Below are 26,667 nucleotides of genomic sequence, written 5' to 3' on the forward strand. Positions count from 1 at the left end.
CTTTTAAGTGCTTTGTGGTAGAATGTTCTCCATATCCCCTTCCCCGACCCTCTTTTTCCTTCCCTACTGTGACTGTGTGACTTTGGTATTGGGCTAATAGTTGTTCTATCAAATGTACTGCAGCATATTCTCCCCTCGTTTCTAGAAAATGAGGCGAGTTGGTGTACTTGTTATTTTTCTCATCGCTGTGATTAAGAATTTGACTAAAGCAGCGTGGAAGGAGGGGCTTATTTGGGCTCACAGCGTGAAAGTACAACCCATCACAGGGCAAGTCACTGCAGTGGAGGGTCACACTGCATCCACAGCCAGGAAGCAGACCGACCGATGGAGCACGAGCAGTCAAGATAATGGCTTTTGCTTGAATGAAGAGTTGGTGTGGTGGCTTGTATATCCGTGGCCCATGGAGTGACACTATTAGGAGGTGTGGCCTTGTTAGAGTAGGTGTGGCTTTGTTGGAGGAAGTGCGTCACTGTGGGGGTGGGCTTTGAGACCCCCTTCCTAGCCATGTGGGAGCCAGTCTTCTCCTATCTGCCTTTGGATCAGGATGTAGAACTTTTGGCTTCTTCAGTCCCACATTTGCCTGGACGATCACTGCCATGCTCTCACCTTGGTAATGGTCTGAACCTCTGAACCTGTAAGCCAGCTCAAATTCAATCTACTGTTCATTGATCATCTATACATTTGGTTTTTTTTTTTTCTAGTTTTCATTGGCTTAGCTTGTAAGGTGATAATGAAATGATCTTCCATTCTGCTTAGGAAGATGAGTGTGGATTTATTATGGTAAAATTGACATGATAAAAAAGTTTCATTTTAACACTTTTACTTGTAAAAAGTAGTGCCATTAAGGACATTCATACTATGTGCAACTATAGCATCTACCCACTTCCAGAGCTTTTTCATAATCCTAAGCCGAAACTTGATGGCCATGTGACAGTTTGTCCTCACAGTCCCCTCCTCCACCCAGGGGAAGCCAGCACTCTGCTCCTGTCTCGTGTCTGTCATTCCAGGTAACTTGTGTAAGTAGAGTTACACAGTGTCTGTCTTTTAGTGGCTGACTTTTTTTTTTTAGTGTGTTTTTAAGGTCTCATTTCTCTTTTGATTGGTAAGGTTATTTCTGGGGAGTGTTTGAATGTGAGCCTATTGGCATCTCTTATATAAGAATAATTACAGTTCACAGCATGACTAGACATTGGAATCATATACTTTGTTCTCTGTGACTCACCTCTTCATGGGGAGACAAAATAAATGTGATTCTTGGCACTGCACAGAGGTTCAGTCTGTTGGCCTAAAACACTGTTTCCGATATTCCTGGAGATGGTCACTTCTTTACCCTCTTTCCTTCAGCTCCTCTTTCCGATGGTTTCCTGGGCATGGAGAGGACACTGAGCATCTTGGCAGTGGTGTGTACACCCACAAGGAGCCACATAGCCCTTATGGGTAGGAGGTTTGGGATGAATTTGGCATCTCAGGCAGAAGACCAGGCTCCTGCCATGGGCATAGTTCTCTAGGAGCTCGTGAGCAACCCCAGACTTCAGATCGCTCAAACAATTGAGCCTCTGCCTTCTTCTCAGCCTGGAGGAACCATCAGTTCCCCATCTTTCTCTTTCTAAAATTATCAGCTCTAGGGCTACACCGTTGTCACTTGCCTGCTTGCCTGTCCTCTGAGCTGCTGCTCCCAAATCTCCTCATGTCTGTATCCAACATGGGGCTATAACAGAGCTCAGGAAACATTTGCTGTGTGGTGCTCTGGACAGAATATTCATGGCCAATTCTGTGTGACAGTCCAGCAGGTGGCTGAAGACGCCTAATTAGAGTTTCATGAGTCGACTGTGAGTTTTTTCAATGGTAACCATCTTCATGATCCACTTACTCTATAGACCGCTGCTGGGGATATCAGGAGCATAGGTGGGGCCGCTCAGCGGTACATCTCGATCTTTGGACTGCCTTATTTTATCCAGAGTCTGTTAGTTTCTTCTGCAGGTCCATAGCAGCATTTACTACCAGTGCTCTCGGCTCTGAATGCATCCAGTAACCAAGCCAACACCAATTACCTAGCCGTCCTTCAGAAGAGCCTGTCAGTAACCAGGGAAACCCTGATTTAGCTTCACGACTATGAATAGTAAATTAGAAAAGGACACAGCCTCGGGCTGGGGCAGTTGGAAGGGTCTGGCTCTGAAAGTACAGGAGACTGGATTGAAGTGGCCCAGTCCTTGAGAGGTCTTGCTAGCTGTTGTTTCTTTGTGGGTTTTAGAATTGCTAAAGGCTGTTTTATTGGTTTTGTTTTTTTGTTGATTTTTAATGTTTTAATACTAAGCACTGGTCAGAATCAGTCTTGGCTTCTTGGGCTTCGTGAGAAATTTAGAGTTTGACTTCCACTGGTGCCTTGTTATAATGATACATAATTTTTATTTCTCCTCTGAGAAGATGGTTCTGTTTTACTTTATCACTGAATGAATTTGCCTTGTTGTGAACAAATAGATTTCACGGCAAAAGTGATAATTCAAAAGTTGATTCCAAACTCAAAAGTTTCCTTGCAGAGGAAATATCCCTGACAAAATAAACGTCAATACAGTAACTCAGCAACAGTTCCAGGTAAGTGTTTCTCAGGGTGATGCACAGATGGGCTATCACTTGCTCATTGGACTGGTGTGTTCTGACCAATGGAGAGCCCCATATCTGGCATGCTCCTAGTCCTGGGTAACAAGATAGAAAGTTCTGACTTACCTTCCTCAGAAAAATCTCACGTTCCAACAGGGGGCAGTGTTATGCAAATTGCTACCAGGAAAGAAGGACAAAAGGTAGGGGGAAGTGCTGCGGTGGTGGTGGTGGTGGTGGGTGAAGGTTAGGGGGTGGAGGTATGGGGGTTGGAAACCTGTAGATAAGGGGCTTCTGAGCAAGTGGTTCGTGAACTATGGGTCCACAGGTATCTGGGAAGGGCCCGGGGCTAACTTGTGCAGTCTCGAAGGGAAGGCCTTGTAGCCACAGATGGAAAGAAGTGCTGGAGCTGAGGTGTTGGGATGTGTTGCTCTGACCTAGCTGAGTCTGGTCTTGGCTTCCTCACCAGGCCCTAGGTCTTCCTGTACTTTTGCGGTTTGTCTTGGCAGCACGCTCAGTATGCTGCCCTCTGGTGGGTTTTCTTCTCTGTGATTCCGGGGCTGGGACACTTAGATCTTTTTAATTCTCTCTCTAGCCAGCAGCAGAGGCATAATTAGGAGGAGTGTCTGTGACTGTCACGCCCCCTCTCACAGCTGCTCCCTGAGGCAAAGGAGGAGCTCAGAGGGTAACTACCATCCCCTTTAACAGGAACTGGGATAATTCTGTTAGCATTCCATGGAGCCCCCACATCACCCTGTGTGGTCCAGCTCACACCTGTTGGTCTGTATTTCTCCCATCTTCTAAGTTTCTGGCTGGCTGCCCGTGTGCTGTGTGCACAAGCTTTGGACTTTGCTTAACCCCTGTTGGGACTTCATCCCCATCAGTCCTCTGTCAGCTGAGTGCTCCCCAAAGAGCGTCTGCCTATCAGGATCTTTGGAATGTAGTGGGATGAGAAGCTCCCCCATTCAGGGTTTTGGGAGATGCTGCAGGCATGGGGTGATGTTGCTTTTCTCTCTGCCTGTCTCAGACACTGTTGTATCCAGGCTTTCTGGGGTGGGGGTGGGTATTGTATTTAACAAGACCTCTTCATTTTTATTTTTTAATTTTATTTTATGTGTGGATGTTTTGTTTGTATGCTTGTTTGTGCACCACATGCCTGCTTAGTGCTGGAAAAGGCCAGAAAAGGGTGTCAGATTCCTGTGAATCTGGAGTTGCTGATGGTTATAAGCCATTATGTGGGGGCTGGGGATCAGACCAAGGTCCCCAGAAGAGCATCAAGTACTCTTAATCACTGAGCTGTCTCTACTCTCTTTAACAGGGCTTTAAAGTTTGAATGTATATGAGAGAGGCAGAGGAGGGAGGGAGGAGGAGAGGGAGACCCTCATTGTGTGGATTGATGGCTCATTTTTAGATGGCATGAAGCTGACATCCAGGTTCTATAATTGATGCAGCCCCATATTGTGTCTGTCTCCCTGGGTCCCTCAGTGTGTCAGTGAAGGAGAGGAATCTACTGACAGGACAAGGTGCTGGGAGAGTGGACTTTACTTCTCAGAGTAGAGAAGAGTGAAACTCACAGTCTCTCAGGACCAGGCCAGAGACAGACTCATGCCATCTGGAGGCCTCATCTTGAGGGACAAAGGCCTGCAAGCCTGGAACTCGGCATTTTTAAAAAAGAAACTAGAAATAGAAAATGATCTGGAGTTCCCATGTTTTACCCCCAAGCACGGTGTGGTCCTCCCAGCACTAAGGAGTAAAAGAAACCTTATGTTTGAATAACTGCCCCGCCCCCAGCCCAAGGGCAACCAGTTGGCAACTTTGCCCAACTTTTTTATATAATGTGTTTGCACCATTAAATTGGATCAATGACACAGAGCCCAATTGCCACTGGTTCTGCATCTTCAGCTCCAAGCACCCCCAATTCATGAACACCTCAACAATACACAGCACTTAGGAGGCTGAGACAGGGGAGTTTTCAAGTCAAGGCCAAAATGAGCTAGCTACATGAAATCCTGGCTCAAAAGCAAAACAAAGAAAAAAATCCAGAAAATTCCGAAAGATGAAATTCATATCTGCTTCAGACTGAGTACTTTACAGAATCCATGTAAGTGATGTATGTAGGCATTGTGTTTTCCCAAATTATAAATAATCTGGAGATTATTTACAATAGAAAGGCATAGATCTTATGCAAGTACTATGCAATTTTTGGTGTACGAAGGACTTGGAGGGACTTGGGTATTCTGGAATTAGAGCTGGGCACGTCCTGGAGTCCCAGAATTCCATGGGCATGGAATTACAACTGTAATCTGTAAGGACTGTATGCATGTTTTCAGTTTTCCCAGAAATACGTTCACTTCCATGAGCCATTCTTTCCTGTGGAAAAAAATCCAAAAGTTAGGAACTGTCCACATTGTTAAGCTTGGGACCAGAAAACAATTTAACTCATAAAAATATTGTGCTTTGTTCCACTGTGTTTACAGTCTAGGCTAGGAAGGAAGAGGTGCCATTGGCAGGTGTTTGTGTCTGTGAATAGAGAGAGGGGCGGGAGCATGAGGGGGTCTGTTCTGCTGGGGGGGGGGCTTGCAAACAAAGCCCTGCATCCTCATGCACCTGCCAGGCTTCCCCTGGCTCCTCCCTCTGCCCTCCTTACCGCTGGCCACTCCCTCTGCACTCCTCACCGCTGGCTCTTCCCTCTGCACTCCTCACTGCTGGCTCCTGGGTTAGTGACAGTGGGGGTGGACTAGTGCTCTTTTACATGAAGGCACAGAGATGAGAAAGACAAGGAAGGGTGGGATAAGCGTGGTTCTTTTCCTGGAGGCATCAACATGCTGTAGAATGTGACCAGTTAGAAAATTTGAGCAGGACAGCCATTTTACTCTTTGGAGTTTGTGGATGCAAGGTCTCCTGTGTAGTTAGTTTGTGGTCGAAGACATCAAACTTCTTTCTGATCCTCCTGCCTCCACCTCCCCAATCATTAAACTTTGAGAAACACTACTTTCCTAGAGAATTTGACCATGAACTTTCCTCTTTTAGGCATCTCACTGTTTGCCTTTTGTTCCTGTTTTTGCTTGAGTCTCCATCAAGAAAAATGTTCAGTGTTTAATTTCCCATTAACTAGCTTAAGTCTCTTCAGACCTTTCTGTATTTCTGCCAGCAAAATACAGCCGTTCCCCGATGACTGTGCAAGTTGATAAGATTTCGGCTAAAAGTGCGACCTAGTTCACATAATTAACAAAAGCAGACCCAGGAGGAGGTGGACTTGGCAACCTTGGCTACAGCTCTGCTCTCCACATGGAAGCTTATCAACTCCTCTCAGGTGATATGAACAGCAGCCTGGCTTTTCTGCTCAGCTGGGAAGCGTGTGAGCATGCTTGGCTTAGTGACAGTGGTCATGGTGGTACCATGACAGACAGAGGTCTGTGAGAATGCCCAGGACTGACGCCACACCCCCTGTAGATAAGCTAGAGTTCATGAAAGTTGGTGAGGCTGGCTACATATTCCACTTGCCAGCTGCCCCCGTCAGAAGTCCCAGCTGATGTCACCCAGCAGCACATTCAGATCCTCTCTTTCTCTGTCCATCTCTTATCAGGATAGGATGTATGTACTAAAATAGTGAAGATTCTAACGTGGAATAGACTTTCTGTTTTACAATTACTATGAGTGCTTAGGAAAGGCCCAAGGTGAAGGAAATAAATAGGTCGTTTTCTTCCCAACAAGGTTACAGATAACTTCAGGCTTAATTTTCTGACGTAAAGGATAAAACCCCTATCTTTTGGAATAGTTTTTTGAATATTCTCGTGCTCACGTAAATAAATATGAAGTGCTAGTGCTGTAGTTTGGATTATCAGTGTCCCTCTTCGTGTGTGGAAGACTTAGGGTCTAGCCTGTGGTGCTATGGGACTCTCTCAGACCTTGCAGGAGAAAGTTAGGTCAATGGGGGGTGTTCTAGGGAGGGGATATTGGAACCCTGCCATACTCGATTCCTCCTTCCCTCTTGCTTCCTAGCTATGATGAGAACAGCCCCCTTTGCTACATCTCTCCACGAGGTATTGTTTCACTACAGTTCAGAACCACACGGCCAGTCAACCAGGAAGCCAAAATGTATCTTCCTCCCTTTTGAGTTCATTATCTATGGTACTCTATCCTAGCAGTGGAAAAATTAACAAATTTAGACTCTCTTCAGATTGTTTTAAAGGAATGATTGTTTTTTTAAAGGTGTCGCCCACAGTCCCCACTCCTATATGCTCCAACATGTTAATAAGAAAACAAAGAATTCAGCCTTTGAACAAATGGCTGCTTTTCCTAGTCTGTATTCCTGTGTTCATTCCCTTCCCCACATCTTGCCTTTCTGTGTTTATAACCCCTGTGTGAATGAATTACGATTTGAGAAAAAATAAATTATTAAAAAAAAAGAATTTAGGTTTAGTTTGACTCATAGTTTTAGAGATACCTGTCCATGATTGCTTGTCCCTTTAGGACTATAACGACACAGCAATATTAAAATAATACGACCTAGAATTCATTAGTATTCAATCAGCAGGTTGAGGAGGAATCCTAGAGAAAAGGAGAAAATAGTTTTCAGGGTTTTTATACAGATAATGATACCATCTGAAAATAAAGATACTTTTACTTATTTCTTTCTACGTATATCACGTTATTTCCTTCTGTTGTCTTACCCACCCATTTTAAGTACTATATTGAATAAGTATGGAAGCAGAAGAGCCATTTTCTTGATCCTGACTTTCAAGGGAATGCTTTGAGTTTTCCCCGCATGGTGTAATTTGTCTGTAGGTTTGTCATACCTAGCCCTCACTGTATTGAGCTGTGCTCGTGTATTCACAGTCTCTTCATAAACATATGCTGCTGTGTGTCAAGAGCCTTTTCTGTGTCTATTGTGAGTATAATGTAATTTCTATGCTTGAGTCCGTTTGTGTAATATATTACATCTATTGATTTGTATATATCCCTGAACCTCTGGGATAAGGCCAATTTGATCATGGTAAATGATCTTTATGCTGTGCTCTTGAGTTTGTTTTATAAGCATTTTATTGAGAATTTTTGCATCTTTGTTCAGCATGGAGATTGACCTGTAATTTTCTTCCTATTGGTTTTTAAATCTGATCTTGGTATCTGGATAATTCTAGCTTTATAAAGAGGCGGGTTGTGTTCTTTTCTTGTCTATTTTATGGACTAATTGGAGAATTATTGATATTAGTTTTGCTTCAAAGGTCTGCAGAACTCAGAAGTGAATCCATCTGGTCCTACATCTTGTTTTTAGTTGGAAGACTGTTGTTTTAATTGCTGCTTCAGTGTGATTGTTTGTTCTAGGTCTTTTAAAATAATTTATTTCATCTTAGTTTTAATTTTGGTATGCTATAGGTATGCAGACATCCATTCCTTTCTTTTAGATTATTCAAGATAGTGGAACATGAGTTAGCCATGCTAGTTCAGTAGTTAAGCAGACAAAGAATAGGACACAACACTACAAAATCAACAATCTGAGCAGAATTGAATCCATATCTTTCAGTATTAACTCTGATTATTAAAAGTTACAATTTTCTACTCAAAAGACACAGGCTATCAGATTCAGTTATAAAATGGGATCCATTTATTGTTACATATAAGAGACATACCTCAGCATCAAAGACTCATGCAACCTTAGGTTGAAGGCATGGCTCCTAGTGTCCATCTTTTTAAAACAATTCCCCTTATCTGTGAGCTCTATCTGGTTACTAAATCAACTGTATTTATATTGCAGTGGGCATTATAAGTCACCTAGAGGTGACCCATAGCGTACAGGAAGAGGCGCACAGGTTCTGTACAAATACAATAGCGTAGAGGATCCTCACAGGGAACCAAGGTCCAGTAGAAAGTGGGGGATGACTACCATTTACTCTTAACCACCTCATGAATGCTAAGGAACTATACAATCTCTGTGCTCAGCATTGCCACTGAAGCAGCTTTTGAAAAGACAAGATTGTTTCTGCAGTGGAGGATAGTCCCAGGGATAGGAAGGCTGGCTTAGCTGAAAAGCTTGCTTTTTTTTACTCCAAAGAACCCTCCAGTGGCCCCAGGGAAGAGACATCCAAATAAATCTTTTCCATCAGTTATTTCACTGACTTCGTGATTAATTCTACGAAGAATTCGGGAAACCTCATGATTAGTTCCCTGACCTTGACATCTGGATGCGCAGGCAGCTGACAGATTTATTTCAAGAGTGCCCCTTGGCGTTGGGGTCACTGGAAAAGACACAGCAGAGCTTTGCAAATGAAACCACAGTAATTCTCTATGACTCTCTTTGGAGCATTTAAAAGCTAACCTGCCCCCTTATTTATGGTCCATCAGCCTGTCTGGGAGGATAAAGGGCTTACACAACAAAAAGAGGGACGCTACACCCCTGCCATTCTCTGATCGAAGCACAAATGACCTGGATGTGTGACCTTTGCATGCTGCCAAAAGGACCGCACGTTGGAGCCAAGTTACTAGCCCAGGGGAGGCAAGGCAGGACAGAGGGGACAGAGGCCAATGAGGGTGAACTGGCGAGTCCCAGAGGGCATGCCAAAGTCACAACTGCCAAGTTTTTTACTTTATGTCAGTTGGAAGCATACCCACCCTGTGTTTTCCTTTCACTGTTCAATAGATCATAGAAGGCAGTGACGTGATGACTTTGTTTTCAGTTATGCCCAACTGGAGGCTCACGTGAGCATTCTGAGCATGCTTGGGTAGGTAAGGCTGAGCTGTGCTATCCAGGAGGTTCTGCAGAAGTCCATCTGTTGAATGACCCTTTCTCAAGGGTCGCCTAAGATCATTGGATATATCAAATATTTACATTATGGTTCATAACAGTAGCAAAATTACAGTTTCAAAGTAGCAATAAAGAGTATTTTATGGTTGGAGTCACCATAACATGAGGAAATGTTTTAAAGGGTCACAGGATTAGGAAGGCTGAGAACTACTGAGGTTGATAGGAGACATGAGCTACTGTCCAATGTTGAGTAGAATAAAAAGTAATAATGTATATATTTCAAAATTGCTAAAAGTAGGTTTTAAATGTTTTACCACAAAAGAGTTGGTTTGTGGAATGATAGATTTGTTAATTAGGGTAACAAAATAATTCACAATGTAAAATCAACACTGCATTGGATTTCCCCCCAGAGACTTACAATGTATATAATTAATTTTAGTTGAAAATATATAGACACTGAGGAATAGCCAAATTAATTCAAAGCAATTGACAAACATCTAGCAAGAAAAGATTGAAGACACTTATGGCCAAGATCTAGAATGCAAAGATCACCTCCAGGCCCCGTGGACATTAAGCAGACAGATAATAAGGTAGTAATGTGACATACGTGAACAAGTCTCAGAAGTCACATTCAAATCACCAACCTCTTTTTCAAAATGCAGGCTACCGTAACTTAGGGAATAGGAAATAAATCTAGTTGAGGGAATGAAATTTGTAATTTCATAGCTGCCCAGAACAAAATGCCCAAAGCCAGAGGTTTCACTGGAGAATACACTGAGTATATTAAAGAGTATTGCCTTTTCTGCACACTATTTATGGAGATAGAAAAAAAAGTTACACTTCTTAATTGATTTAATGAAACTACTATCATTTTACCAAAAGCAGACACAGATAATGCAGAAAAAAAAAGCCCCAGAGATCACTCAGTAATAAATGTGCGAAAGTCCTTGAAAATAGCAAAAGGAAATACATATTCATGTTTATAAATCATACACATTATTACAAGGCCAATCAATTTAATACATTCTTTTAACAGGACAAAGAAAAAACACCACATGGTTATGTTAGCTGATGCAGAAAGGACATTTGGCAAAATTGAACATCCTCTTGTGATTTAAAAAATAACTTATCAGAAAATATTGTACGAAAAAAAATCTATTCTCCATGAAAAATGGAATCAGAACTCCTTGATATAATGTTTAGAATTGGAATGCATTCATGACTATTTTTGAATAATTTTATTTTGTGAAATGACAGTTGTGCTCAATCTAGCTGCAGTTTAGGGTACTATGTAACAACTATATTAGCATTTTTCTCCTTGAATAGTATCTAAACTAATTAAAGAAAGTGAACTCACATTGTTTGCTTTGTTTTTAAACATTTCTTTTTTAATTAATTATTTTATTTGTTGACATCCCAAATATTGCCTCCCTTCCAGTTATCTTCTCCCAGAATTCTTCATTCCCCCTCCTCTTGGCTTCTGAGAGGGTGCTCCCCCTACCCCTGGACATTGCCCTCCCTTGGGTCATCAGGTTTCTACAGGATTAGGAACATTCTCTCCCACTGAGGCCAGATGAGTCAGTCCTCTGCTACTTTTATGCAGGGGTAGGTATGGTGGCAACTTAGACAAGCCCTTGTAAGCTCTTTGGTTGGTGGTTTAGTCTCTGAGAGCTCCCAGGGGTCCAGATTACTTGACACTGTTGGTCTTCCTATAGGGTTGCTATCCCTTCAGTGCCTTCAATCCTTCACCTAACTCTTCTGTGAGCTCATATGTTTAAATAAAAATATAACAATCAAAAAAGTAGCTTAGGGCCGGGCGGTGGTGGTGCACACCTTTAATCCCAGCACTTGGGAGGCAGAGGCAGGCGGATGTCTGAGCTCGAGGCCAGCCTGGTCTACAGAGTGAGTTCCAAGACAGCCAGGGCTACACAGAGAAACCCTGTCTCGAAAAACCAAAAAAAAAAAAAAAAAAGAAAGAAAGAAAAAAGTAGCTTAGGAAGGAAGGTAGGCCTAAGTCATGCCCTCAAGCTAGGAAAGTGACTGCAAAATCCAATAATCAACACAATTTATGTGAAAGGTTGAGTATTTTTCTCCTAAAGTCAAGAACAGAAGCAAGCATGTTTACTCTCACAAGTCTTATCCAACATAGACACAGTGGTGGAAGTTCAAGCCAATGTAGTCAGACAAGAAAAGAAAATAAAAGACATACAAAATGCAAAGGAAAACATTAAATCAACTCGATTTATATGACATTGGTATGGATGTATAAAAATTACAATGAAAAAATTTTAAAGGCAGCAAACAATACAAGTAGCTAACACCAACAAACAGTTAATCAGTGGATTTGGAAAGGTTATAGGACTCATAGAAACACACACTTTGATCAATTACTGTACCTTAGGAAGGAAAGTGTAGGCACAAATTTTTCTCAACCTCTTTTAATAAGCATTTAACCTCCCCTCTAGCCCACCACCCACCAGAGGTAGTAGAGAAGAAACGTTATTAGGACATAAGGGAAGTAGACCTGTTTAGAAATAGTTCTTTGGGGGTGAATCCAATCTTTGCTGTCAGGATATCAGCAGTTCAGTCCAGGAGCAAACACCAACTGTAAATCAGCAGCTGCCATTCAGTCATCTCGACAGACACCACACATAACCAGCAGCTGCAGTCCAGTCCACTAGGAAGAAGCCACAAGGCTCACCAACTGGCCAGAGGCCTCAGAATCACAGCGAGAAGCTTCAGGAACCTCAGGAGGAGTTCTGTGGTGTGTTTCTCTCTATGACCACAAGTCACAAGCGAAGCTCAACAATGCAATGTCAGGAGGACGAATACATGTATGGTGTTAGTGAAGAATAGTGAGGCAGAGCAAAGCAAACCAATGTCCAGGCTCTCACTGTCTGTGGGATCATATTTATATTCCTTCTGAACATCATATGTCCTTTCATGTGTTTGCTTTAGCAAAACATCCTTTCACCCGTGTGCCCTAGCAAAATGTCATTTGACCTAACTGACTTTCCAAAGAAACCAGAAGTTTCCACTACAGGAGACACTGACATATCATTTATAGTCACTCAAAATACATATAAATCTAACAAAGCATGTATCAGGCTTGTCTACTAAAAAAGTGGACATACATGTGCTATTCTTGAATTTGAACATAAAAACAGTTCTTCCCTTCTTTCCAAATTGATGTGTAGGTTTATTTTACTCCTATCAAAATCCCAGCAAAATTTTTTTATAGACATTGACAATCATATTCTAAAGCACATATGGGAAGAAGACATTTTGAAGAGAATAAAATGGGAAAAATCTACCTATTCCAATTTCTGCATTATTGCTGTAGAAATCAAGACCGTGTGCAGTGGAGACAGACAGACCGACCGACCAGTGGGATAAAACAGAGAAGCCAGAAGTCGATCCACACAGATACAGCGTGCTAAGTTTTGACAAAGCAATGCAGAAAGGAAGGCCTTGCCACAGGCATTAGATCAGTTAGATACCGCTAGGCAAATTCTGTCTCAACCAAAGTCTTGTATCTTACAGAAAAATTAACTGAAAAATTCTGGTGAGTCAAAAAGCAATGATAAAAGATTTTTAGAGAAAATTTTAGAGAAAATCATCAGAACCTAGGGCTCAGCGAAAAGCTCTTACATTAACGATTGAAATTCAAGAGTAAAAATTTAGACATCACCAGAATTGGAAACTGTTGCTCTACAAATTATTGTCTTAGGTGATGAAGAGGTGCTGTATAACATGAGGCAGGGTAGAGTTTGCAAGCCACACATTTAACAGAACCATGCACTTGTGGGTACTGGCCCTTGGATTCTGAAGTTATAATTGTTTTATTTTTTTTTCTGTGTTTAGTGTCCTATGTTCCTGCTTCTAATTCTCCTCAGTTGCTCCAAAAGGACTGAAGGTCTGTCAATGTGAGCCTGCTCCAGTGGCCTTGGCAAGCGTTGTCTTCCATTTTCAGAATAGTTCCCAGAGCCTCTGACTCCTGCTTGGTTACAGAGGTGGTCTGTTTGTTCTTTTCTCATGGCTTTAGAATTTCCTGTATTTCTTGTCTGTGTGCATCATTCTTATTCCTCCTCCTCCCTCCTCCTCTTTCCCTCCCTCTCCACCACTTCGACCTTCTCTTTCTCCCTTTCCTGGCCTAGTCTCTCATTTTGGTGAGGTTCTTTTTTGTTACTTTTCCTGCCAAAATTAAGAAGCCAGGATGTGAAATTTAAGGATGCTGGCACTGTTCTGGTGCTGTGTACATTTTCCTGCGTTATCACCTACAGAGATCCCCAAGGCCCAGTAGCTCCATTCAATAGGTATAGTATACCCAAATGATATACCATGTGTGTGTCCTGGGACACAAATGCAGAGTACTCTTAACTACCAAGCATTGGCAACAACTGAAATGTCCATCAGTAGATTAGGCCTTAAAAAAAATAGAGAGTATTCATGCTGTATGATCTGATGCCAACAAGCACCACTCAGCTGCATCTAAATATAGTAGCACTCTTAAAGTGCATAAAACTAGGAAAACACGTGAAATTAATCAGAATGCCAATGGTAAAAATATACAGATGGAAGCACATGAGTGATCGCCAAAGCAGAGAGGGATGTGGTGAGTTTCCTGGGCGGTGGAGAGAAGGAGGTCTGTGTGCTTGAATGTGTGTGTGTGTGTACATGTGTTTTCACAGGATGAATGATAAAGAACATGGGGAAGGATGAAAGCAGCCCTGTGTCCTCAAATGTGATACTGTTTTATCATACATTCACCTCACAGACAAGAGCATGGGAGTCTAGCATCACCAAGGGAGCGCTGAAGATGTAGACAAGCTTGAATGCCTATGCCCTTGTTGATAGACGTTTCATTTGGATAATTTGAAAACCATCAGGCTTTTCATAATAATGTCATGTATACATGTACCAATGGCCAAACAAGATATATAGCTGTACTCCATGAATCTCCTGCTGAGAACTGGACTGGGGCCCTTCAGTTCCCCTGGGCTTAGTCTTGTCTCTTTCTGAAGGTCATTGGATCTAGAAGGGAAGGTGGGTAACAAAATCACAAAGCCCAGGAAGGTTGAGACTCAGAATTTTTATCCCATTCTTTCTGCCCACCTTGGCCAGTGAGAGCCAGTCACAAAGCCCTCCCTCCCCTTGTCCTGAGGGACCCCTGGGGTGAAGCTGAAGCTGTTCTCCTGTGGGTTGGTGTAGAGAAGCTGGGAACACACACTAGCAAAAGCTAAAAGGAGAAAGCCCTTCTGATAGACAGAAGCCCGGGTATGATGCATGAACGGGTCACAGGAATGCAGGGAAAGAGCTTAGTGTAGACGTTGTCTTGGGGCACAGCTCAAGTGGGTCAAATGGAAGGATAACATGGCATCTGGGGACATGAGCTCCTTACCTGCAGGGGACATGTCTTGTAGGGAAAGCTGACCTGTGATGAGTCCCAGAATACCCCTTAGCTCTGTGGATGTGGCCTGACTCCACACCCAGTGATAAGGAATGACAGGCATGATCATAGAAGGCTCTGGCACCATCCTTTGCAGTACATCATACAATGGAAAATCATTTGTTACAGTTACTTTTGGCTAATTCTTGTCTGGGAAAAAAAACACAGGCAATGAATCCCCTGGTGTGAAACATTCATCAGGATTTATTGGAAGTGGGGTACCTGCTAGTCTATGGAGAAGAATTTGTTTCATGTTACATCAGCTTTGAATAAAATCCCACAGATTTAAGTGAATGTTTTCTGGTTAGGCATTTTATATCCAGGTTTTCTTTGTCTCTATGTCTGTCTGTGTCTCTGTCTCTGTCTCTGTCCCTCTCTCTCTCTCTCTGTCTCTCTCTCTCTCTGTCTCTCTCTGTCTGTCTCTCTCTGTCTGTCTCTCTCTGTCTCTGTCTCTCTCTCTCTCTCTCTCTCTCTCTCTCTCTCTCTCTCTCTCTCTTAATTCCCCATTCCTCTCAGGCACTGGTAAACCTGTTCTTTTCCCTGTAGCTGAAATCTCATATTTTTTTTTTCTTGCTCTGCCATTGTCTTTCCAAGTTCTTAGAATGCATTTGTCTCCTTCCATGGCCCTTAGTCTTCCAAGCTATTTTAACTCATAGTTATAGACATAGACATCATAGACAGGGACATAGACATCATAGACATAGACAAGGACATAGACATATATGTTACAGACACATGCTACCTTGCCTAGCTTCCCATGGTCTCTGGGGATTCAAACTCAGATGCTGGTGTGCATGTGGCAAGCCCGTTACCCACTGAGCCAGCTCTCCTGCTCTACTTTTTCCTGTTCTAATTGTTGCTTATTAACAAGAAGTTGAACTAATTCATGGGTGGCATTCATGGCCTTGGTCAGTGGAAATTGTTTTAGCTGTAATCATATGTTTCCAGGGGAGCCGTTTCACATGTCCTTACTGTGTCATACCTCAGAGGCCAAATGCTGTGCTAATGGCGAGGCTTGTCTGTGTCCCTCTTCAGATCAAGTTCGACAGCGTGGAGGTGTGTGTATGCTGTGAGCTGCAACACCACTCATCTGGATGCAGCAACCTCGGGGAGACACTGAAGCTGAACCCGCTGCAGGAGAACTGTAATGCTGTGCGGCTGACCTTGAAGGTGAGGCTGGGCACTGCCTGTGCATGCATTTCTTCTCTCTCCTGAAGACATTCAGGAAGATTTATTAGCATATAGATTCTTTTTTGTTCATGATTCATCCGGGTGTTTGGATGCTGAGGGACCATCCTTCAGGAAAGAACATCTTAAAGGACTGTAGACTATTTAGAAGCTCTGCTTTCTGGTCCCTGTTTCCATCTTTGCCGTGCAATTTTCCTCCTTCTGATAAGAATGGCTGAGTGAGTTCTTCAGAAATGTGGTTGCTATGATTTCTTCTCTTTTCCTCACAGTCCCTGCTATAACTCCGACAAGGACCACATGGTTACTTATTTTACTTTTAAAAATATATTTAGGGCAGTGAGATGGCTCAGTAGGTAAAGGCCCTTGCCACCAAGCTAATGACCTGAGTTAGACTCCCAGGGTCCATGTGGAGGAAGGAGATAACTGACTCCAGAAAATTGACTTCTATCCTTCTCACACACGTGCTCATGCACACACACATAAGTAATAAATAAATAAATAAATAAATAAATAAATAAATAAATAAATAAAATAATTAGAAGATACTTAGAGGGAGACATCTTACAGTCTCCCATGGTAAACTACTTTCATATAGAGCATTTGATCTTTTATAAAGGGGCATAGAACCCAGGCATGATGGTACACCTTTAATCCTAGCACTCAGGAGGCAGGGGCAGTTGGATTGCTGAGCTCAAGGCCAACCTGTTTTACTTACAGAATTCTAGGCCAGTCATGGATACACAGTGAGACCCTGTCTCAAAATAAAAGTGGAGAGAGCACATGGATAGGTATCTACTATCCTTCTCCCATCTGTCTTCTTACAAGGGTTGCCTTACTGAAAACCCAAGCTGGCTACTTAAAAATACATATGAACAGTCAACACAGGTCATTTCTTGTTGCTGAACCAAAGTGGCTGAATTGTTTTTGAAAAGCTGTGCTACCTGCATTAAGGGACCTCTTGGTTGGTAGTGAAGCTGTATTTACAGTATGTGGGGAGCTATTGTCCATGGCAGAGAACAGGGTTTACAAGGACCATAGGCTCCAAAGACACCCACTTCCAAAAGGAGAAGAAGAAAAAAAGTGGCCACTTGGGGTGTACCTGTCTGTAGATAGTTTCCCCAACACCTTCCTTGTTCAAATGGAGAAATGGGCCACGTTCATGGTCCTGGTACCCACCAAAGTGACATCCCCAGTGAGAACGGAGAAGACCAGAGTTGCAGGTCCATAACAGGTCCATGAGGATGCTTTTCTGGTACCAACTATCTCTTTTGGTCCTACATGACATAACTTCATCGTCTGTACCATCCTACATGCTGGGGTCTGCTCAGGAGCAGTGTCCAGGGCCTGCATGGCTGTCCACAACCCATTGCAAAAGGGAGCAGGCAGAGATTGCTCACTCTAAGATCTCATTCCGGTAACTCTAAAGTTACTGCTTAAGCCCAGTTATGCCTTCTTTCCATAATCAGACTATAGGTAGCTATAGTGACAACGTGACCATCACTTCCTGGGAAGGCTGCAAGCTCCCAGGGAATCTTAGGCTCTGGGGACCACTTGTGTGTATTCCATCAACTTTCTGACACCATTTAAATAATATCTAAGTAATCTACTTGGAAGAAAAAAGGTTTAATTTGTTGTACAGTTTTAGTGTTTCAAATGTGTGATAAAATGTTACCTTCTTTCTCTGGACCATGGTGAACCTGCACACCACAACAAGAGTGTGTGGTGGGACAAAACTATTCATCTCATTCCAGGCAGGGGAATGGAAGCAAAGGAGGAAAGGGCTGAGCTCCCACAACCCCCTTGGGGGTTATCCTCCAGTGACCTGAGAACTTCTAAAGTCTTTCCTCCTAAATCCCTGCATTTTAAATATGTATTTATTATTTTTATATGTACAACTATTTGGCAGCATGTGCCTGGTGACCGCAGAAGCCAGGACAGGCTGAAATGGGCCAGGTAGTTATGAACTGCTGTGTGGATGCTGAGAATCAAATCCTGGTCCTGTATAAGAACAGCAAGTGCTCTTGACTGCTAAGCCATCTCTCTATTCCCAAGGACCCAGCTTTTAACTGTGGGCCTTTGGCAATCATTTAGCCACACCATTCTGCTACTTATTTTATTTTACTTTTATATAATAGGTTATATAGAGTATTTGGTCTGCTCCCCAGAGCCCCTGACTTCTCCTTGGAGTCTTTATTCAGTGAGACCCAGAACCCAGGTTCATGAGCCCTTTAAGAAGATATGAATTGAAAGGTAACGGTAGTCTGGGAAAATGATGTTTTCTTTAAGGTGCAGGCTCAAGCCCTGGTGGCCTGGACTGTGCAGTCTCGTGATTGTGTCCTGTTGATGAGAGAAGAGAATGGTGAATATTTTTATGGATTAGCCATGGGAAGCTGAGGAATTCAAGTCAAGGCTGGCCATCCTAGCTGATCATCTGAAGCTTGCCAGTGGCTCTTCCTCATGCAGCTGCAGAAACCCAGGACACTGGTCAGATTTGAAGGCAAATGAAAGGCTCGAACCTCATATTGATATTTAAAAAACATACTCTCAAGGAAGAGGCTGTCAGAGCTGATGGCAGGAGGCTCAAGAGAGACAGGGTTGACTGAGGTGGGAGGGTGATTATCTAGCCATAGTAGTGACTTGGAGTTAGGAGAAGTATAACCTTACCCCTGTCCCCCAGTGGAGGCCTCTCTCTATGGGGAGTGGTGGTACTGGGATCAAAACATGCTCTTGCCTGAGAGTGAGTGTCTGTGGTTCATTGCTGTCCTCCAGTTTTGTTATTCTCTGAATTTGTTTCCATTATGCGAGGTCGTTAGCATTGCCACATACACTTTAGAATAAGCTTGTCAGTTTCTATGGTGGTCCTGCTGGGATTTTGATTGAGATCGTGTGGAACCCACACGTAGCTTTGAAAGTGTCTATTTAGGTCTTCTTTTATTTCAGTAGTGTTTATTATCTTTATCAGCATGTAATTTTCAGTTTATAGATCTTCACATGTTTCGAGTTATTTGTCCTTCTTACCCGTTTGGTGCTATTTTCATAGTTCTTTGGAATCATCTCGCATCATTGTATCCAGATTTGATGCTTGTCACTGAACTTGTATCCTATGATCTTATTAAACTCGGTTACCAAGAGCAGGGACTCTTTGGTAGCTGACCCTGTGGTAATGCAGAGGCTGTTTTACATCTCCTATTCTGATTACCCAGGCTTCCCCAGAGAACAGACCCAGCAAGGCACTTGTAGACATAAATTCAGGACAGGGGACTTAACTTACTCACTTGATAGTGAGGCTGAGAAGTCTCACAATAGGCTGTCCAGAAGCTGGGGAACCTGGGATTTGGGCAGTGAAGTTTGGTCCGATGCCAAAAGCTTGAGAATTAAGGAAACACATTGTAACTCTCAGCCTAAGGCCAGAGGCCACTTCTGGGAAGCCACTGGTGGAGTTCCAAGAGTTAAGAGTTCTTGGAGTTCTCTGATGTCCCAGACAGGAGAAGGCTGAGAAAGAAGGACTTTATCACCTTCACCTTTTGTCTTGTCTGAGACTCCAGCTGATTAAATAATACACAAATACATTGAGGGCAGACCTTTCTCCTTGGTTACTGTATGTAATTCCCCTTCACAGGCACACCTGGAAACAGTGCCTTACTGCTTCTCTTGGTATCCTTTGTCCAGTCTAGTCAACACCTGAGATGAGCTGTCACACACTCCAGATCAGATGGCCCATTCCCTTTCCTTGCCCTTTTTTTTCCTGTAATGGGAAACTCTGGAACATGGTGTAATGGAGGTGTTTAGGGCACACATCCTTTCCCTGCTCCTGATTTTAGATCTTGCACATGTTACTGTTTGCTCCAAACTGCTCAGTGATTCCCATCATTAGATAGTAAAGCCCACTCCTGTCCATGAATAGATGTTGTATTTTGTCGGTCACTTACAGCATCAACATAGATCGCCTACTTACAGAAATTGGGCTCTCAGAAAACCAAACACCACTCAGCTTTATTGATGTACCCCAGTAGTAAGTGGACAGAGATAAAGTTCTAGAGTCCAGCCCCATCCTGAAGCTTGCTTGTTTATTTGTTTTTCGGTGTCTATAGTGTGAGCAACAGTGATGAATTCTCTGCGTGACCATCTGACATCTCTGGTTTCTGTCTCTATGAGCATCCCAGGGTGGTCTCCGTGTCTTGAACCATTGAAGGGAAATTTCTTTTGCAGTTTAAGCATACTTAGAGGTGAAACTATTGCAGACAGCCCCTAGGTCATTCTTTAATAAATGGGCTCTTTGCAGTTTAACAGGACAACTGTGTCAATCATGTCTTAGGATATCTTTGCAAACATGCTCTGCAAACCTTTGCTTTCTTGAGATAAGAGGAAGGGGATTCAACTGAAACAGGCAGGAATACAAGCAGAGCTCAGGAAAATGTTAACACATCTTAATCCCACAGCTCTACTTAATCCTGTAGCTCTCAGGCAGAAACTGGTAAGCTATCACAGTGCAGGGCAGCAGCATCACAGAATACTAAATGTTTAGCATGCCCTCCTCTTTTCCCTTTTTGATCTTATACTCTTATCTTTTACAGTCTGATAACACAGTGACAAAATGGACTTCTGAGTGGTGAGCCAACCTGCATCCCCTAAACCATCCTCTGGTCCCTTTGCTTTGTCCATATTGATGATACTATGTATTAACGCATTATTCATTTCTGTGACTGTTAGTTTTCTTTTCTTCAAGACAGGGTCTCACCATGTAGACTAGGCTGGCCTTGAACTTCGGGTGATCTTCCTGCCTTTGCCTTTTGACTGCTAAAATGGCATGTTTGAGCCACTACTCCTGGATATTCCCTATTCTTAGCATTTCCACTAGGCTGGTCCTTCCTTCCAGTTTTCACTAGGCTGGTCCTTCCTTCCATCTATCTGGTCACTTACCCGTATGGGCTTACTTATTGCCCATATTTTCCACAGTCAGCTAGTGCCCGACTGTCTTTTGTCCAGGCAAGTTCTCGTATTTCTTCTCAGAGGCTCCATCTCTCTCTTAGAATTTGCTTGGTTGCCCTGTGACCTGAAGTGTCAGTGGGCTCAGTTTTAGCCGGGATTTTGCAGTACCCAGTGTTCTGCCATAACTGTAAAACAGTGCTTTTGCCAACTTTCTCTGGCCTCTGGAGCATATGGAGTCCCGTTCCAGAAGATTCTGTCTCTGCCAATCTAACATTTTCAAGAACTGCTTCCCCAGCAGCTCTACCTTAGGACATGCCACTGTCTTTTGCCACTGAATATTTACAAAGGGAGAGTTCTAGCATCTTTTTACCCCTTAGGTTTTTTGTGACCATAAATGGTATTAAAACTCTTCATCTGGGGCTGGAGAGATGGCTGAGTGGTGACATGTACTTGTTACTCTCACAGAGGATCTGGAGTCAATTCCCAGTCCCCACATGGTGGCTCACATGTAGCTGTAACTCCACTTCCTGGGGATCCATGCCTGTCTACTGATCTCTGCTGGTTCCTGCAGGCACACGGTGCAATACATATGCTCAAGTGCATACACATAAAATAAAATTAATTCATTTTAATTAATTTAAAAATAATTTAAATAATTTAATGAGTTAAGATTTTCTAGCTTTTCCCACACAGTGGAAAGCCGTGCTCCCCTTTGTTGCTGAGGGCATGTGAGCAAATTTATGCACATCACTTCTGAAACCTTGACTGTGGGGTGAGTCTTCAGAGCTGTTTCCCTCTACCACAGAAACTGAAAGTTATAAATGGCCACTGTTCCATGAGTTGGATTACTACAGAAAACAGAGCCTCCTTCCCCTCACCCAGACTGGGTGTATGATATGAATGAAAAGTAAGGTTGTGTTGTTTTGCTGGGGATATTTGTTACTGCAGCATAACCAAGCCCACCTTGCTTCCATCTGTCTGGTCAGTTACCTGTGTGGTCTTACTCATTGCCCATCTTTGCCACTAGAGCTTACATGACAGTTTTTGGGTGTGATTTCAATAGCATTTTTTTTTAAAAAAATGCTATTCATTTAGGCATGTCTTGATACCCTGTGTTCATTAGGTATTTGTATTTGCATTTTGCATATTTCAGACAAATAAATCCAAAGGATTTATTTCTATTATTATTCTAAAATATGTTTCGGTGTGTAGACATGTGCCTATGAGTGCAGGTCCCTGTGGAATCCAGAAGAAGGCATCAGATCCTCTGTGGCTACAGCTCTACAGGCAATTGTCAGCCACCGGCTGTGGGGCTGGGAGCCCGACTTGGGTTCTCTGCCAGAACAGATGCACTCTCACGCTCTGAGCTGGTGAACCATCTCTCCCACCCCACACACATTTTCTTGAAGTATGTATTTGATTTTTCCCCCTGGTTCAATTTACTGGGCCCGTTCCGTGGAGCATTTTTATCCATATTTCACAATTTCCATTTTTCTCTCATTTAAAACTGTATTTTCCACCCCAGTTCACTCTACTTTTTTGAAGTCGCCTTCCCTGGCTGTCCCTGCCATACAGCTTCTGTTTTCATGTTACTCCTGGAGCCTGTGTACCTCTGGCTTGCCCCTTTGACAACAGCTGCCTTCTTCTTCCTTGGTCTGGCTTTTCACTAGCAGAACTCGTACCATTTCTAGTCTTAGATCTTTCTTCTGAGCACCATGGATGATGTCAGAGCACTAAAGCAGATTCCTGCCCCCTGGATGTTAACACAAGCTCATGCTCTTTAGGCTTTATTTAAGGAGTTTTTTTTACTTTCTCTTCACAATTACAGATAATTCTTCCTTGGAGAGACGCATGAATCTCACCGTGTTGTTTTCTCGGAATTACTGGCACGGCCATTTTTAACATGGTGTTGCTTTTGAAAACTTAAGGCATGCTGTGATGTATGACTTCCTCCTAGGAAGCTGTGGATTCTCAGGGAGTATTGCTAATGTGGGAGCCCTGTTTAACCTTTGACGAACGATCCCTGCACCTAGCAGAGGAGGAGGCTAGAGAAACACTTCTTGATTGGTTGCCTTGATCTCTCTGTTTAGGTCAGGAACTGCAGTGGGCTCATTGATCTTTTGTATAGTCTCATTTGAGATCTTACTTACCTGATTAGTAACAATCCATATCTAAGTCTTCATATTAAACTATAGATTACCTATCCTTGTAGCTAATGAACTCAGTTGATGCTGGTAAAATCCCATATAATTGGCTTAACGGTCAAAGAGCTTTGATTTTGGTAGTGTTAGAACGAACTGGTAATAACTTAGTGAGAGAGTTGGCTAAATGCTTGTTACCTATGACAGTGTCCTCCCTGTTTCCTGAATGGTACCAGGAAGTTACACATGAGCAATCTGCCAGCCAGGGAAAGAGCCCAGGACTATTACTGTGGCTGATGAGGAAGGGACTTGGAATCCAGAAGAAGATGCAGGCATATAGTGTTTGCTTGTTTGGATGCCCAGAAGCCCTTAAATCTCTTTCTGCTTTCCGCCCTGCTCTGTCCTACCCTTCCCTTCCCTGCTTTGCCCTGCCCTTTGTCACTCGGGGGCAGAAACCCTCTCTGTCTTTCTTAAACATAACACCTCAGGCCACAGCAAAATGTTGTATTCTGCAGCCACCAAGTTGAGGACAGAACAGAGCCAACAACCTAAGGGGACCCAGAACTCCATTGTGCCAGGCTAGGTTTCTCAGATCTGTATAGACAGGAGCATGGTGACATCCTGCTGTCCAGTACTCACTGTGTGGGGACGAAGACCACAGCCTGAGAGAGATCAGAAGGAGCCTTTAAGTCCCCATCAATCTGGACAGTAAGCAGGTCTCTTTGTGGCTCTCAGTCCCCACCATCCCTGCCCGGCCCCTGATGAAGGAGTGGTTTCATTCTGAGTGGTCAGGAAACAGGACATGAAAATGAGGGTGTGGAAGCCTGCTTTCTCAAAACCTTTGACAATGCTGAGTCAGTGCAACGGAGAAATCAAGTCTGTGCATCTTTCTGGATGAAATACTGTCGATTCTTTTGTAAGATAAGATGGTGAAGAAATAATAAGCTTTTTAAAAATTAGCATGTGAAGATTGTGTTTGCCAAGCCAAACCCAGTGAAAACCTGTGACGTTTTCTGTTCAGTATTAACGAAAAACTTTGAAGTTCTAAAATAAGAATTAATTAGTGGAATATGCATCATGTGCTATACTGTGTAAACCTTCCCCCCAAAATCCTTGCAAATTTCAAAAGTCATTGTGGTTTCATTGTAGGGACCTGATTCTAATTCAAAACAGACTGGAAGACCTGGTTTCATGCAACTGATTTAATTTATCAAGCTACACTAAGCCAAATAACCTAGGGAAAGCTAACCCGCAGGTAAGGGGAGCAGCATTTTCTAAGAAACCAATGAGTTTCTGGGTGAGTGTATGTGTGCTCTTACCTTAAAAGTGTCCTATCTCAGATGGGAGAAGGGGGAGGAGAGAAGGAGGGAGAGAAAGGGAGAGAGAGAAAGAGAGAGAGAGAGAGAGAGAGAGAGAGAGAGAGAGAGAGAGAATCCTAGAGACAAGAAAAACCAACCCATCATCCACTCTTGTCACGTTCCTACTCATGCCAAGGAAATACAAACAATTTGTGAATAAATAAATGATCATCTTGAGCACTGACTGGCAGTATGAAACACCAGACCCCACACACCCCAGCTTATCAGATACACACACAACAATGTACACATGCACACACCACATACGACACACACACATCTACACACATAAAGTTTTCACACCACACTTATTTGCACACACATCACTCATACCCACACCTCTTCTGGGATGGGCCATTCCAGTCTCAGAAGTGCGGATGTAGCACCTTTAGATGGCTTAAGAAATCTCACCCCTGAGTTTCTAAAGGGGATCCTGATGCATCCCTCTGGTGGATGGTACCCAGCCAGAGATGAAAAGGTTCCACATTCTTGCTGCCCAGTGCATACTAGCAACCCCAAACCCAGTGTAAAGGAACATCTAGAAACCCTGGGCTTTTCTGGCCTTTAAAAATCACTTAGCTCCAGAAAGTTCCCCCTCCTTTTAGAGGGGAGTACCCTGTGGTCCTGAGTGGCGTCTCTTTCACTGGCTGCTTCCTGCTCTATGATGTTACCGGAATTTACGTTCACCATGTTTTGTCTGGTATGCACACTGACACATGTTTGTGCCACCGGTTGTATTAGCTGCCCTCTGAAATAGTTGAATTGACCAGACAGTTCACTGAAGAGTTCTGTACCTTCTGAGTTTAGACCCAATCCAGACAGTTCAGATGTTGAGGTAAAAATCTTTTTGTAGCACATATATAGTGCATGTTTATGGAATGTGTACAGTAATTCATCCTATTAGCAAAATTGATGGGCTGAGCCCTCAGGGAATAGGCCATGAGGACAGCAGCCTATGCAGAGTGGCTTTCTGTGGTTCTAGCCCCATGTAGCTGGAACTTGTGTAGCTTGCCCCATGTACATCAGGAACACACACACACACAGAGAGAGAGAGGGAGAGGGAGAGGGAGAGGGAGAGGGAGAGAGGTGGGGAGAGGGAGATAGAGGGAAGAGGGGGGGAGGCATGCATACTGTTCTCACAAGTGGGACCTAAAAAGCTAGACAGAGGAGGTGGGGCAGAGGAGGCGGGGCAGAGGGCTCCTCACTGCTTAGGATCAACGTGTTGATGTGATATTATATTTACCCCTCCCCTTCCTCCATGTAGAAAGCTACCCAAGCTTCTGCTCCGTTGAGGGTAGGAAAAATAAACCCATGTTTCTTGCTGTTACACATCCCTCAACACATGACTCCTGACACTAGATGTGTGGCAGATGCTTCCTCCATACACCACAGACATTGTCCAGCGGTTCAGTTTCGTTCTGACCCTGTCTTCCTGGGCTCTATCACCAAGACTGTCCATGGAAGATGCTAGTCACTTGTTGAGTTTCTGTCCTGCCCATCCTTTGTATGGCCTGTAGCTCAATGACAGCAGAATCCCTTGGGCTGACAGTTGTGGCTTACACCAAGGGGCATGGGGCAGGAAGCACTATGAGACTGTTTTTTTTAAGTCAGTAAGAATACTTTCAGTATGAAGTATTAATGTCTTCATTCGGCAGAATGGTTGGAGCCCCTCTCTGTGCCTGGGTCAGGCACTGGGTATACGGTGAGACAGTGGCCTCTGGATGTCACAGGTAAAAAGACAAGTGCAATAGAGCCTTGCTGTGTGGTGGGTTGCATTTGCCATAACAACCAAAAGTATTGGATTATGGGTATTTTTCAATCTCTCCCTCTGTCTCAAGAGAGATGTATGTTATTTTGCTGGGTGAGAAGATTTTTGCACGTGAGGGCACTGAGATGGCTCAGCAGGTGAAGATACTTGCTGCCAAGCCTATGACCTGGGTTCAATCCACGGGACCCACGTGGCAGAAGAGGAGAACAGACTCCCACAAGTTGTCTTCAGATGTCCAAAGCATGTGCACCTCCTGAACAGGATACTGTAATCCAAAATTTAGATATGACTGGGGGGATGGAGGGACAGTTATATGTAAAGAGTTGGCAGCGACTGAGAAGGTGGGAAGACCTGAAAAACATCTGGGCTTCTGTTGCTGAAGTCTCTAACAAGAATAGCTGCTAGAGGGGAGAAGGGAGGGGGAAAAGGGAGAGGAGTTTGGGGAGCAGGGAGAGAGAGAGAGAGAGAGAGAGAGAGAGAGAGAGAGAGAGAGAGAG

The 26,667-nt window shown here is 43.4% G+C and overlaps 1 protein-coding gene across 1 annotated transcript in view; it reads left to right on the forward strand.

The window, feature by feature from the left end:
• Positions 1 to 26,667, forward strand: part of Fam189a1 (family with sequence similarity 189 member A1) — a 385,760-nt gene that overhangs the window by 307,256 nt on the left and 51,837 nt on the right. Inside the window, exon 4 of the mRNA XM_028776704.1 lies at positions 15,822 to 15,956. Within this exon, the coding sequence (XP_028632537.1) occupies positions 15,822 to 15,956 (135 nt within the window). The remainder of the gene's footprint in view (positions 1 to 15,821; positions 15,957 to 26,667) is intronic.

Source organism: Grammomys surdaster, unplaced genomic scaffold, assembly GCF_004785775.1.
Source record: "Grammomys surdaster isolate TR1022 unplaced genomic scaffold, NIH_TR_1.0 271, whole genome shotgun sequence".
In the NCBI taxonomy this organism is placed as follows: Eukaryota; Metazoa; Chordata; class Mammalia; order Rodentia; family Muridae; genus Grammomys; species Grammomys surdaster.